This window comes from Fringilla coelebs, assembly GCF_963513975.1.
Source record: "Fringilla coelebs genome assembly, chromosome: 2".
NCBI classification, from domain to species: Eukaryota; Metazoa; Chordata; class Aves; order Passeriformes; family Fringillidae; genus Fringilla; species Fringilla coelebs.
The window spans coordinates 64027577-64042352 of NC_140029.1; the positions used below are offsets into that span (position 1 = coordinate 64027577).

General features: G+C 42.4%; 1 protein-coding gene across 1 annotated transcript; it reads right to left on the reverse strand.

The window, feature by feature from the left end:
- Nucleotides 1-8587: 8587 nt before the first annotated feature.
- Nucleotides 8588-12897, reverse strand: LOC311150950 (uncharacterized protein C13orf42; the record flags this gene model as incomplete). Its single annotated transcript, XM_084201009.1, has 3 exons — nucleotides 8588-8820; nucleotides 9646-9793; nucleotides 12484-12897. The coding sequence occupies 3 exons, from the start codon at nucleotides 12895-12897 to the stop codon at nucleotides 8588-8590; spliced, it is 795 nt and encodes a 264-aa protein (XP_084057135.1).
- Between the last annotated feature and the right edge of the window lie 1879 nt (nucleotides 12898-14776).

Sequence of the window (14776 nt, forward strand, 5' to 3'; positions counted from 1 at the left end):
CCTGTTCTCCTGATATTAGTGCAATAAGCCACTACCACAGAAATACAGTTATAGGGGTAGGTGAGGGACGGGGGTGGGGGGAAGGAGAAATAAAATGCACCGCATGCAAAACCATTTCAGAGGCTGAGAGCAAAAAACCAGAGCACAAGCAGAACAGCCTGAGTGTTTCTGGCGAGCTTGCAGGCACAACACAAGTAAACATCTGAAAGACAAAACTACTATCAGCTCAGCGTAGAAAGCAAGCTGCCAGATCCAGAAAAAAATGAGAGTGAGGCCCAACTTAAGCATGTGTGTGCATGCTGAAAAGAGCCAGAAAATTTCTACAAATGTCACCATCCACTCTGGTTTGATATATGGGCCCCAGAGGCCAAGAACTTGACTCTCAGGTCTTTTTTTGTGCAAACTGTGACATCTCAGACTCACATTAAGAGCTATCTATATGTTTTGGCTCAATATCTACACCCAGTTATGTTGGTGGAAGGAACTGTGGATTCACACCAACCTAACAGAGTTTATTTTGCCATCTGTCTGTGTTTCGTCTTCATATTAATAATTAAGTCAAGCAATGTAGACTGGGGTGGAAATTCCTTCCCGAGGACCAGGGCTGTGTTCTGTGCAAACCACCTAGCAGGCACTGAAACTCTTGTTTCAAAAATTACTAGCGAGAAACATAACTACTCATTTTTACCTGAGTATCGTCATTGTTAAGCGGTGCATTGCCACAGGCCTGTCATTTAAGATTTCTGCTGAATAAGAACACACCCCAAAAGTAATGAGCTCAGTTAACAATGCTATGAACTCACTGAGGATTTTTTTGAGCTAAAAATGTACTTTCTGTGATCTGTTAACGAAATCATCCTTCCTGTCAAGGAACCGGGGCTGTGGAGAGGCAAGTTGCACGAGTTTCCCAGTGGAGTATTTCCCAGCCCATGCCACAGCACAGGGTGAGTTGCCCAGGAAGTTCTTCCAGTCAAGGCCATCTCCCTCAAAGGATTGCTGGCATTTGGTGGGGCATTGGCTCACAGCTTTCCTCCACCCAGGAGAGGTGGAGGGTCACCACTGAGCCAAGTGGTCTCTGTCAGCTGTTTGCTGCCTCCTGACACAGGCTGGCCAAATGAACAAGTCTGTTTTATCACACTCGACATATGAAACCCAGAGAGGAAAGGTGAACCTGGCAATAGGTGAAGGCATCATTAATCTCCTGGGCAAATGAATCTGTTACCACTGATGAGAGATGTCTCTGCCTCTTCTGAGTTCTTTCCTGATTTATGCTGAGCACAAGTCAGCTTCTGTGGGGATATGACTCAGCATTGAATTTTGGCATAAGCTGCTCAGAATTAATTATAATTGTGAATTGCAGAGCTGTTGGGGCCCCAATTCTATTGATAATTCTTCTCACCACATAATCAGGTTTTAACTCCCTTTGACCCCATTACAAAAATCCTCATTTGGACCAGTGCTTCTCTTCCGAAGGATAAAATGCATGTGTTTTTAGCAGGTTTCTTTGCCAAAGGTCTCTATAATGACATTTCAGACGTGAATTGATAAATCCATACTAAAGGAAGGGAAAATACTAATATATTGTACCTCATGGAATAAAAAGGGAAAAAACAGAGCTCATGAAATGCTAGTTAAAGCGTGATAGTAAGCCCCTAAAGAAAAACCCAGTGCCCTCACTTTCGTGTACATTCATTTTTTAATAGTTCTGCTCATTTTGACCCCCAGTCCTAAATTCTTCACATCAATAATTCAAGTTTCCATAAAGAAAACAGTAAATTTTGAAGGAAGAGTGTGACTAAAAAGAGCTACAAGAAAATAATCTCTGGGCAATTTGAAACTTTTTAGAACCAATATAACTGAACTATTGACAGAATCAAAAGAGGAAATTAATGGATCTCATATCCGATTTGAGTGGTATTTTGGGAAAACCACACCAAAATTGGCATTTTTATCTGACATTCAAAGCTTGATGTTGGATTTTTGTTCTCTCACCTCATATTTTCATGTTAAACAGTGATTCTGGAAGAAGCTCACCAGGGTCAGACTGTCTCCTTGCTGCTTCTGCTCTCCTCTCTTTGCAGCAACCAAGTTCCACCTGCTTGTTACTATTCTGGCACAGCAGATGTGATTTTCTTTTCTTCTTCATGTCTTCTTTTTTTTTAATTTTTAATAGTATATCAGTTTTGAATGCCTCTTGCAAGAGCCCTCAGACATAGCTGCATGAACATAAGAGCAGCAAGACTTCTCAAATTCACACAGCATTTATATAAATTCTGGGTTTGTGAGTAACTGAACTTTGAGGAACATTGTCAACAAATTCTTCAGGCTCAGATTAAATGGAAAGATCAGTAACAACCCCAGCCCTGCAGGAAGAGAGCAGCAAGAGCTGTAGAAATCGGACAGAGGTGTGGCACAGTCCTTTCTAACTCAGAGTAACACAACCCCAGGGCTTAAAGTTAATAGGCTTACAAGCAGAAAGACTGGCCTAATTCTGGACTTCTCGTGAGTCTAATTTAATTCCTAGAAGTGAAGCTGTGTTTGCTCAAGCTTGGCTCCAGACCAGCTTTTCCAGAAGCAGTCAGGCACCAGTGCATTTGTCAGAGTCACTTTACTCCCACTGATGCTGGTTATGTGCCTTTTGAAAATCCCACTTAGGGGGAGTGCAAATCTTGCCCCAAGTGTACTCACTTGGGTTTATTCAACTGTAATTACAGATCAGCTCTGCTTGCACCAGAGTCCTTCCACCTATCCTCTCCCTTTCCTGGCACAGCAATGATCTGTGCCCCTGATGTGAGGGTGGTAAAATTAATTCTGCGTATTGGAAACCGAAAATTGAAGCTATTGAAGGGTAAGAATGCTATGAATCAGTTCTCTCAGTGAAGTGATACTGGAGGTAACTCTAACTTAGGAACAGCTTGTTTATTCTCGATCGAGCCCCTTCTCCCCTTGTTCCACATACAAATACCTGTATATGATGGCAGCATGTCTGTCAGTTAAAAAGGACTCAGTGTCACATCAAACCACAGCACAGACTGAGAGCCTGCATGTGAGCAGTGCCAGGGCTGATGGGCCTTTTTAATGCAGGGAACCTTATTAGTCTGAATATTTTGAGACCACGGAGCCATCTAAATCTGCCATTGCTGACTTGTAGTCATAAGCAGTGCAAAGACATCTTCCTTTTTTCCCCCTTTAAATTAGTATTTTGGCATAAAACAGAGGGAAAAAAATTACAGAAGTTTATCTTTCATGCCCTAAATATAAACATACCCCTGGAAGACACAGCAGCTGCTGATGCAGGAGCAGGAACAGGTTAGTTTTTTACTAACCAAACTGCTTGGATTTGTAAATTCTGGAATAACAGCATTACAAACCCCAAGAAGCCAGGAACCTCATATACTGATTCTCCTGGGTCTTGGAAGAAACTTCAGAATCAGGTCAGAATCCTTAACTCAGACCTATCTCAAGACTGAACTTCTGAATCTTAAATTCCTCTGCTTATTATTTTTAATCCATCTTTGTATTTTCTGTACCTTAGAGTGCATTATTCCTAGCGATGACATTACTTTGTCCATTTGTTTCCAGCCACAGTCAAAGGCAAGCGGTCACCCTCTCAGCCATGATTTACTGAGGTCTCAGCGTCCCCTATGATGTCATGGCTGTTTGTATCCTAAGGAAATCTCTCCCTGGAAAAGTAAACTCATTTAAAGAACTAATGATCATTGGAAACTGCCAAACAACTGCCTGGGAAATAAGGAGCCCAGAGGTGAATAACAGATACACACACACTGACTGTCTCTTGATGAAGCAGGACAAAACTTCCCTTTTACTTTCATCCTTAGTTCTCCTGTTCACAGAAATAGGAGGGTTGCAGAATAGCTAGGAATGAACTGCCACCGTGTGGCCAAGTCATAATTTTAGCTACCTTTCTAGAAATCTTCGAGAGCTGATGCTGTGACAGTCCCCAGCACTTAATTGTGGAAGGTTTGTGCTCAATCACTTATTTTACTTTGGTGTCATGTTCTATGTCTCCCTATCAGTGCCATAAGCTTCTTGGTAAAGTCTTGCTTCCTTCTCAATCTCACTTTTATTAAAGGGTGGAATACATCATTTTCAATTCCATAAATTCTATTTATATTTTCTCTGATAGGTTACCTCATGTTCTGTGAGGAGTCAGGGTATCACTGTCGCTGAGTCATTCGGATGGTGATGCCTGGTCTTGCCTTATAAAAGATGGACAATATCTAAATATGACAAGCCTAGTAGCAGAAAACTTGTCATCATGCACTAAATTGCTGCTAATCAAGCAACAGGCTTCAGCCTCTTCTTCTTAGTCTGGTCTGAAGCAGCTGGGCTCGTTTGTCAGGGTTTGCCCTCAAAATTCTTCCAGAACATTTTTCTACCTGTTCCAGAACATTCTTCCTACCATTTTTCTACTGACAATAGTTAAAGAGTCATTCCACCGACTTTATGCAGCCTGTTTTCTCTTTACCATGGGCATAATTCAGAGCTACAGGCCCAAAAGTTGGCAAAAGCCTCCTAAACACAGCCTGCTGTGACTGGTCAGCTTCGTGCTGCTTTCATCTCCTTTGGACCTGCCCCACCACCAAATCACAGGAGGCACTCTCCAAAATTTACCCAAACAGAATGACAAACTGAGCCAACAGCTGTGAAAATTTTCAAGACACCCACTAGGTGCGAATCTAATATTTTTAATACACCCCCTCAGAGCTGGAGCAGCAGATAGCCATGTATTTTTCTATGCATTACCTCGAAGGACTTCCTGCATTACTCGAGGCGATGCTGACACCTTCTGCCTTCATCGTAACTTTATGGCACTGCGAGATTCAAACCAGAGCTTACATCTTGTCCAGCTGCCAACTTTCCATTAGCTGCCTATATTTCTTCTGTTTCTGCCAAAAGCCCTTACAATTTCACCTCACTTACATGCATTGTGATTACACTGAGTTGCTCAATGCAAAAAGACAAAATTATTTTGAATCCTTCAGGACATGATTCCTTCAACAGGCTTCAGCTCTCTTCATTTGCTGGCTTCTTGCACACAGTGTCTTTAGTTTCTCAAAGACAGATGGGAATGTGGTGTCACAGAAATCTGTAGCCAGAGCCTCTTCAGAGCTAGTACTCAGCAATGACACAAGCTAGAGGGACTTCACATATCCTAATACTTCAACTGAGCTGGATTTGAAACAACAAAATAGGAGATGTTTTCGCAAAGATCTTGCCTATTGTTCCAGAGCACTCTGGGAAAGAGCTCCTGGGGATCAGTGCTGCAGGGAGCACTGCCACACGGTGACCTTGATCGATAGAGCTCCTGGGTGATGCCCTTCATTACCACGGCCTGGGGGCATGACTCAAGGGCTCAATAACAATCTCTTCAAAAGATCTAGGTCACTCAGAGCTCTGCTGTCATGAACAACCCTTCTGTGTGATTGGCATTATCAGAACACCTCTAGCAGCTGCTTTATTTCTAGGATGTTATGCCTGAAAATAACTGCAGGTTGCAGCAAGGTCATTTAGAGGGCATTCCCATGACAGAGAGAATCCCTTCAATGTCCATGCAGAGAGCTCTGCCTGCAAAGCCACGAGGGAATGATTCAGCCCAGATGGGGAACACTTTTGTAGGGCAACCCACTGCTCCTGGAAGCTGTGTAGAAAGCTGCCTAGGTGAGCCAGTGCCAGGCAGGGGCAGGGTTCTGTCTTGGGATAATGTAGAGGGTGCTGCCATCCGCACTAAATCCTTCTCTGAGGAGGCAGCTGACACTGGGGATGGAGGTGCTCCCCTTTCCTCTCTCCTGCTCCCTTTCTGCTTAGCTGCCTGCTCTAGCACAGGCAGCACAAGACCTCTGAACCCTCAGCTCCCAGCTCTGCAGAGAGTGCCCTGAGATGCAGAGACTGCTCTCCATAGCTCTGTTGGAGCTGAGCCATGTTCAGTGAGGAGCATACAGGAGCATACTAATATGCTAGAAGGAGAAGGAAGGTGCCTGTATTCATGGGATAGGTGATAGAACATGTTTTCAGGGAAAAACTGGTTTATTTTGCTTGCTTAATTAGAATTTCCTATGATGATGACTGGCTTGAAGTGAACTTTAAGAAAAGAGGGGAAAAAAAAAATCACAGAATCCAAATATAAATTATAAATCTGATTTCCCCCCTGCCTTTGTCTCTTATTCATCAAAGCAAACCCAACTTCACTCTGAAGCTTCTGTGCTGGACAGCAGGGGGACCCTCACCCGGATGATCAGAGATGTCTGTTTTACAAGGACAGACAAGAGGTTACAGGGAAGGACTGCTTCACACATGCTGAAGCAGTCTGGTTCTGCACATCAAAATGCAGTCTTAAAACAATAGGAAAGAGATCAGTTACTCCAATGCATAAAACCTTGGCACTATGAACATGAAACACGACCCAGGGCAGAAAAACATTGGAATCCTTTTGTTCTTTCTTCTTATCAGTATTTTAATTATGCACATGCATAATTCTGTTATAGTAACTCGAACAAGATGGTGAGATTTTCTGTCAGCACCCATCCATGCTGCAGGTTCTAGTAGCAAAAAGATGCCCACACAGTCAGTAAAAATGTTCCTCGGCAACTTCAGTATGAAATTCTGTTTGGAGAGGAGTTTCAGGGTGACATAGTTGCCAAAAATGTAAAGTTCTGAGCACTGTCCCCCTTCTCTCACACATACAGAGAGCTGCAGCCTTGAGGCATGCCAGAACCTAGGGGTGTGTTTGGAGCATGCTGTGCTCTGGCTACCCCACCTGGCTGAGTGGAATTCCATGATCACATTCAGAGGCAGAATAGTTTTAAGGGCATTCATCTCAGGGCAGAAGTATAGAACTGGGGAAGTACAAAGGCAGCAACACAATATAAAGGATACAGACTATTGTGAACAGCACCAACAGCAGGGAGACAAAACCCAGACCTTAATTTAAACTCTTCTTGAATATATATCAATTACGTTATTTAAACTGGTCATTTTCAAGAGGACGCAAACTAGGCCAAGAGCAACAAAAGCACCTCCAGAATTGAAGTGCTACAGAAACAGTTCTTCCGTCTGCTTCACAAACATCACTAGAAAAAGAATCCAAATACTTTAATCAAACAGGAGATGCCAGCTCTGAATGGAGGAACATATGGTTTTTTGGCACTTTCCTATCTTATGACAGAAAGTGTCCTAGATGGTTAAGTTCAGAGATATGCTTGCAACCCATGGCAGAAATGCCTTTTGAATAACTCAGTCCCAAGGACTGGGAACACAAATCAGCAAGAATTAACACCTACTAAATGTTCTGTGTGAGGGTACAAGGTTTATGGAGGTTTTGGTATATCAGATGGGCTATATTGGTGGCCAGTGCCTTAGGAAATTCATCCCAGCCCATGGACATAAAAACTACTGATCACAGAAACAAGGAAACACTAGCAAATCACCAGCTGGTCATACCAGGGCTGCCATGATCCATCTGTCATAGTCCAGCACCAGCTGAATGATGCCAGATGAAAAAAAATCAGAGTAAGGAAAAGCTTGATTCCAAACATCTTAGCAAATTCTTAAGACAAAGTATGAGCTGGGCAAAACAGGCAGAGCATGGGTCTTATTAATTCCAAGTACCACATGGAATACCTATCCCCTCTAAGACTAAGAGAAACACTTCTAGACTTCATTCATCCTAATATATTGTCTTTAATGATGGAGTAGCAGAATTCCAAATATTGGGTATAATCTAAGGTGGCTTTGTCTGCAAGTTCTCTTCTGTCCCTGAGAACAACCTTTGCTCCGATTTATTCAGATGTTCTCCATGACCTTAAGCTTTTCTAGTGTGCACTGGGGGGTCAAGATTCATCAGCTGGGTGTTAAAATAGATGAAAATTATCATGGGGTGTAACCATATGAAAAAGTTGCATACATTTTTGTGTGCAATGAATGTTTTGATGCATCCAACAACAGAACCATTTCCAATAGCAAGCAGAGTGCAGAACACCTGGAGCACACTATAAGTTTCTAATGCTGATTCCCTCACTCCAGCTTTTTTCTGCTCGTGCTGCAGAATGAGTGTATCTTGGTGCTGCTGTATACTTGCAGAACATCGAGTCAATGATGGCACGTACAAATTTTCACAAGCAACAGAAGGAGAGAATTCTGCTTCACCGCTCTGACATTGGAAACACTGCTGCAAAAACTCCAACATATTTGCTGAATTCCTTGAACTGCTTTGCAGTACTGGAGTCAGAAGAAAAATTACTGCACCAGGCAATCTCTGAATCATTGCTTTCTGTAACAGCACTAGAAAAAAGGCTTGTCAAGCTGGAGCTCCCCCCCGCCAAGCTGAATGACAAAGCAGTATTGTTAGGCACAGAAAATTTGTTGAGTTAAACCCTCATGTGAGTCCAACATTGGAATAGCCATGGTTTAAAACATGTCCCCCATGAAGAACCTTCAGTGACTGTACAGGTCAATTCTGGAGTGTAAGTGATGGATCAGTGGTAAAAAATATAAAAAAAAAAAAATCAGGTCTTATGTGCCCTATTTCATTTATTCTCTCTTCAAGTGAAAACGGAACATTCTTCTTTCAACATTCCTTCTTGCGTGTTTTGGGCTTAAATTTTAAAGTGCTGTATGCCCCTTCCACAGCTTTGGGCAGGTACATGGGATGCCTTTCCAGCCTTTTCCTGGAGCCAGTGGTTCTCCGCTGACTGTTTCTTTGGGATTGCTTGGCTGCTTGGGCAGTATCTTGTGAGTATCTCCGGGGAGCACGAAGGATCCAGTTTGAATGCAAACTGTGTTCACTCGTACTGGTAGCAACTGAAAGAGAAGATAATCTGGGATTAACTGTTTGTGAGTGACATTTTTATCTGCACAGTGAGGGAACACAGCAAGGGTGCTTGCTGGGTTCTTCCTGGAGGCAAGATCAGGAGACAAACCTGGTTTCACTGCAGGGTATCACTTGGGATGGGATTCATTTTATGTAGAATTTCAACACCTGCAGCATAAATACGTATGTGAGAGCTAGTCCCTTCAAATACACTCCTTGGACACAGCTAAAATGACCTGCTTCAGTTATTCACCTCAGCCTGAAGCAAAGGCGAGAAATATCTATAGCCCTCTGCTGATTATACAGGAGAGATAATGACCTTACATTGGCACATCTTCATTTCTTTGGGCAATCCCATCCTTTCTGATGGAAACCTCCTGTTATTTAGCCTAATCACCAAATGACTTCTTTTTTATAATTGTAAAGGAGTCACCCAGGCATTCCTCAAAAAAAAAAAAAAGATGAACTAAAAATACATTTATACTTTCTATAATTCTCCAAAGACAGCTTGAGGTACAAATGCAAGGGTGGAGTTCAGCCCTGAGCAGAAGGCAAGCTCTATTCCAACCCTGCACGTGCTACGTTTGCCATGTAATGACTGCACACAAAAGAGTTGCACCCATTCAACAGGGAACAAGTGACATATTACTGTAATTTCACATATTGCATGTAACGGTCCCAGATTTGGCAAGCAAAACTAGAGGACAACTGGTAAATTAAATAAATGAATGAAACAAACATGGTGTCACAGTGCCATTCCTCCCTCTACCCTCTGCACCCCAAAACCCATCATATTTGGCTGGTTCATACTGCACCATCAAAATCGACATCCACATTTGGCAGATCCACGTCAGGAACTCTCCGCCATCTCTCTGAATCCAGGTCTGCAATGACTGAGTCAAAGAAGGCCATTGCTTCTCTTACATCTGAACTGGACTGTGGGCCTTTTCTTTCCATGGATGCCTGCTGATCAGACAAAGGAGAAAAAAGTTGGCCAACGGTTGGGCACAATGATTTCTTAATGAGCACACTCTATATGAAAAAATATATTTGATGCCACACTTCAGGATGTCAGAAAAGAAACACAGGTCCAGACTACTCCACAGTGTAGAAATCAAAGAAAGCAGGGCAGCAGATATCTAACAAACATCCATCCTTTGCATGTTCATCAGCAAGTACCTTCCACTTGGGCACTACTGGCCAGGTGTTACAAAACCCCTCAGAATCCATGTACCAGCCATTTATTGGGTGGCTAAGTGACAGCTGGGCTTTGTGGCCAAATTTATTCTGCCTAGCACTAGGCTCCTAAGGAGGCACACATTAGAAATGTAGTCATGCAGGCCTCCTTCTGTAATTAATGCTGGGCTCCAGTAGCTTCAGAAGATGAGTCAGGCCTTAAGTAGGCTGAGCCCTCCTCTGCAGGCAGCTCTTTCTCTCAGCTGAAAAGGGATTGAGGGGTAACTTTGTTACTAATATAAGCATCGTATTAAAATGCCTAGGTTAAGTGAAATTAATACAGATCTAAATTGCTGAAGACTTTTTGAAATTAAAAAGGATGGTGTGCGCTAAAATATGAGTCATTCAACTCTGTGATAATTCCCACAGGAAAGGCACAGGGTTTAAAATTAGGAGCCTGTCTTGATGAAAAAGGAAATGCCTATCTATAAATGCTGAAGTAGTCATAAAACCTGGGTTAGGGATTCTGAAGGTACATATGGGATGAATAATTCCTGCCAGGCTCTACCTAATGAAGGAACATATATTTTTCTTGCTAGTCCAAGTCAGGTATATTGGCAGGCTGCAATACCAGGTCAGAAAATTTCTACCCTGGGTTTCAGTGAGAGAAAAGGATAAGTGCCATGTCACACCTCTGAAGGACCAGCCTGTTCCCTGTTCTGTGGAGGCAGAGAGATGAACTAGCTGATTCCCCTCCTGACATTATCGGTTGATTGACATCCTCAGAAGTGTTAAAAGATAGCTGCTACCACACATCTACTGGAAATAGTGACTGCTATTATGACTAAGCCCTTATTGGTTAAAAGGCATTTTAAAGACATGCCTATGTGCTCCCAGCATCTGACCCACCTCTCTATTCTTTTCTTCCACTAGACACAAGGGGCACCTTTTAAATCCATGGTCAGTATGTAGTCCAGGACCCAAGGATCTTTGGATCAAAACTCCCGTGGGGACAGGTTTGTCTGGACAAATTACCTTCCCATAAATCATGCAGCAGGTTAGAGAAAGAAGTGAATTTCCACTGATAGGTAATTTAATAAGAGCAGGTAGCTTGGGACAAAACCATTCAAGCCTGGTGATAAGACAAACCTTGCAATCTCTGAACATTAAATATGTAGTTAGGAAGAAGAATAGTCTGAATCCTGTAAAAGTCTTCCTGACCTCTCCCTAATTTTTACATAGGCAGAGGTGTGCAGCTGTGACCCTGCCGTTTGTGTTGGCAAGAATATCCTACGGGTGTTCCTGTCTGTTTCCAAGGGGATGGGTGGTGGAGTGAGCATGCCAGGCTACCAGGACTGCTCATACACAGGGGCTAGCTGGCCAAACTCAGATGACAGCATCCTTAGCCTCAGACTGCGGGAGACCCAACTGTTTGTCAAAAAACAAGCTAAGCTTTTGGTGTTTTTCTTAAGCAGTATTTTCAGCAGCACATCTCAGAAGTTCATAAACCATTCTGACACGCTGCTGTGACAGAACATCTAAATAAGGCAGCAACATTATTTAGCATCAACCTGGCCTAATTAGTAATTTCAGCCCTACATCCCTTCTTCCCACCATCCCCATTATTATCCAGCTTAAAGACTGCACTGGATAATCTGTGAGTCTCCTCTTGAAGTCTTGTTTGCAGTTACCCAAACAGATCATCCCACTTGCTGCAGTCCTCTGTTTTGTCCTCACTGAATCAAGACTAGAGTCAAAGTAACAACTGAACTGTCTAGTGACATGCAAACCTATAAAGCTTTTATTTCTAGGATACATGAAAATAATCTGCACCAAAGATGATATTCCAGTTTTATTTTTGTATTTTCATTACAGTAAAGTGTTAGGAATTACACTGTCTAGAAATGACCCATCAATTTGTTAATGAACAGAGAAAGGAAACCTTAAGAATTCCTCATGCCCCACATCCTACCAGTAGAGGTTGCACTGGTGCTAAATGTAGCACTGACAAATTAACTGACCACTCAGAAAAAAAAAATTCTCTTTGTTTCAGTGATTTTATAATTATTTTGTATAAGCAATATTGTCAATAATAAGACTGCCAGGAAATCCAGAGATTACTGCATTTTTCAGTCATTAACAGCTATAATCACAGTGAAGGACTCCAAGGTACTTAGGTAGAATGTCAGAGCTTGCTCTTTCATTTCCAACATTTTCCATACTCTCACAACTTTTTCCTACTTTCTCTCTCCCAACATTTCCCCCCCTCAAACACAGACATATTTCTTTCTCTGACCAGTCATTCATTCCTACACTACTTAGAAAGAATCCTAAGGTATTTAGCAACACTTAAATTGATTCAAAAGTAAAATGACAGCTGGCTGAAAGCAATAAAGCAGAAAATCAATACAGGTGACATAGCTTCAATGATTTTGTTGCTTAAGACTAAGCATATGGCAAAAGTTCTTGGAAATTACCTTAGAAGACTCCTTGGAAGGAAGTGGAAGAAATGACTTTTTTCCAGTTTTGGATGATCTTGTGGATGCTGGAGAATCTGCGGCCATATGCATGGATTTCAAGTTATTGATGTTTTCAAGATATTTTTTCCTCAAAGCTAGCAGATCCTGTAGGTACTTCAAGCAGTCCTGGGTCTTAGAGTACATCCAGTCTCCATCTTCCTCTTTTGGCTGAAAGCAAGAGTCGATGCTGGTTGTACTTCTGCACTTTTTTAGTGGTTCAGTAACTTTTTCCTGCTCACCTCCAAGGACATACATAGAAGTGCTGCGGATCAGTCTCACTGCACAACCAGCGCCATCACTGTAAGGGATGTCATCTGTCACGTTTCTTCGCTGGGAGTTGGGGTGAAATATAGAATGGATCTTTTTGAACATAATGTGTCACTTCCTCCCCTTTATACTTTTTCTCTTTCAGGTCCTTAATTTCACACTGGATCTGGCAATCAGCAGAAGTTACCTTTGCCCTCAGCACACAAAATAATTGCCACTTACTGTATTGAGGAGGAAAAAAACCCCTATGGCTGCACCAATTGTTTTCAGTCTAACATTGTGAGAAGCATGATGGTAAGGCAGAAATGTCTTTTCTATTTCATTTGTGTCTGTGAAAGAGCTTTGTCCTTTCCTCGGTTTAAGATATAGCTGAGGAGGTCAAATTGCATGCTTTGACCTTTTGTTTGGCGTCTAGTCCCCATAAAAAGCATCAGCACGGAGGCAGGACTTCCCTCTCCCGCGATTCCTGGCGCTCCTGGGTTCCCTGGGCGCCGGCTGCGGGCGGCCGGGGGCGCTGGCCGTGGTGCTGATCCGCTCCCGACCGCCGCGGGGGGATGCTCGGGGAGAGCCGGCTGGAATCAGCCTCCACAGGGCCAAAGTCTGGGTGGAGAGGAATAGTTTCTGTCGAGTGGAGTCCAGCTGCTGAAAGAAGTCGCTCTGGGCTTCACCCGGCAGTAACCAGGAGATGGCTTCAGCTACCTGATAGCACGGCACTGCTAGGGACCCAGTGGATTCAGATGTCAGGCTCTGTTACACTCAATACAAAGATGCCCTGTGTAAGGGATGCTGTAAAATAAAACACTCTTCCAAAGTACTCCTCTGGCAAAATGTTTCAGACAGAAACACAAGAATTCGTATCTTTCCACATCAGTAGTCCTCCTAGATCGGTGCAAGAACTTTTAATACAGAGGGTTTGATGGTTGATTTTTGGCTAAAAGTACTGAGAAACTTTGACTATTATTGGCATCCTCGAGGCATGGCTAGTATTTGTGACTATGTGTCCATGTGATGTATGCTTTGGAGATAAGCAGATAGTGAACTGAGGCAATCAATAGCAATTTAAAAGCAAGCAGACGTGCCCCAGAATGTTTTCAAAAGAGTTTGTTCAAAAGAGTTTTCATAGGTGATCCCACCCAAGCATTGACTGCTTGAGAAAAAAAAAATATTTTAAAATCAAATAGATATCACCCTGCAAACACTACTGAGCAAATTTCTTCTAGTGCCTCTGGAAGTGCTAATTGAAGGCTGAAGCATCCCAAGATGTGTAGGATCTCAACAGGAAAGATAGCGTGGCACATAAATTTGTGCCTATTGCTTTGGGAAAACTGAATATTAACTTTGAAAACTGGATATTAAGCATACACCACAACCATCTCAAAATGTTCCTCTTATTTATAGCTAAAGTTATAATGCACTTATAGCAACCAATAATTGAGACAAACTAGTTTTGCCACTTTTTCTACCTTCTAATAATAGCAATTCCCATTGCAGCTGAAAGCAGCCTAGAGGTTGTTCTGAAATATGGTCAGCTGTTTGGTATCTAGTCCTTGTATGGAGGTATTCCATTATCGATTCTCTGCAAAGGTCTGCTCAATCCCCCAGCCAGGTAACAGATTAAATTGACTTTATGCTAGCATAGATCATTAGAACTGTGAAAAAAATATGAGCTTTCTCACCAGATTTACCTGTCTGAGATAGATAAAGTTTCGGGTCATCAATACTAACACATAATAATAATAATTCTATCTATATATTGATTTCCTTTTCAGAGCAAAAGGCTGTAAGGGGGTTTTAATACACTGTCCTCAGTGGGGAATATAAATATCTGTCACAGCCATTTCAGGGAACTTGTTTACCAAGTTAAGAAAATGAGATTTTTCCAGAATAACCCTAATAAAAATGTACTTAGATTTGCTACATGGGATACTGGTCTTTGTTTATAGACATGATACAATGGCAGTGAGCCTCAGAGCACTCTAAGGCC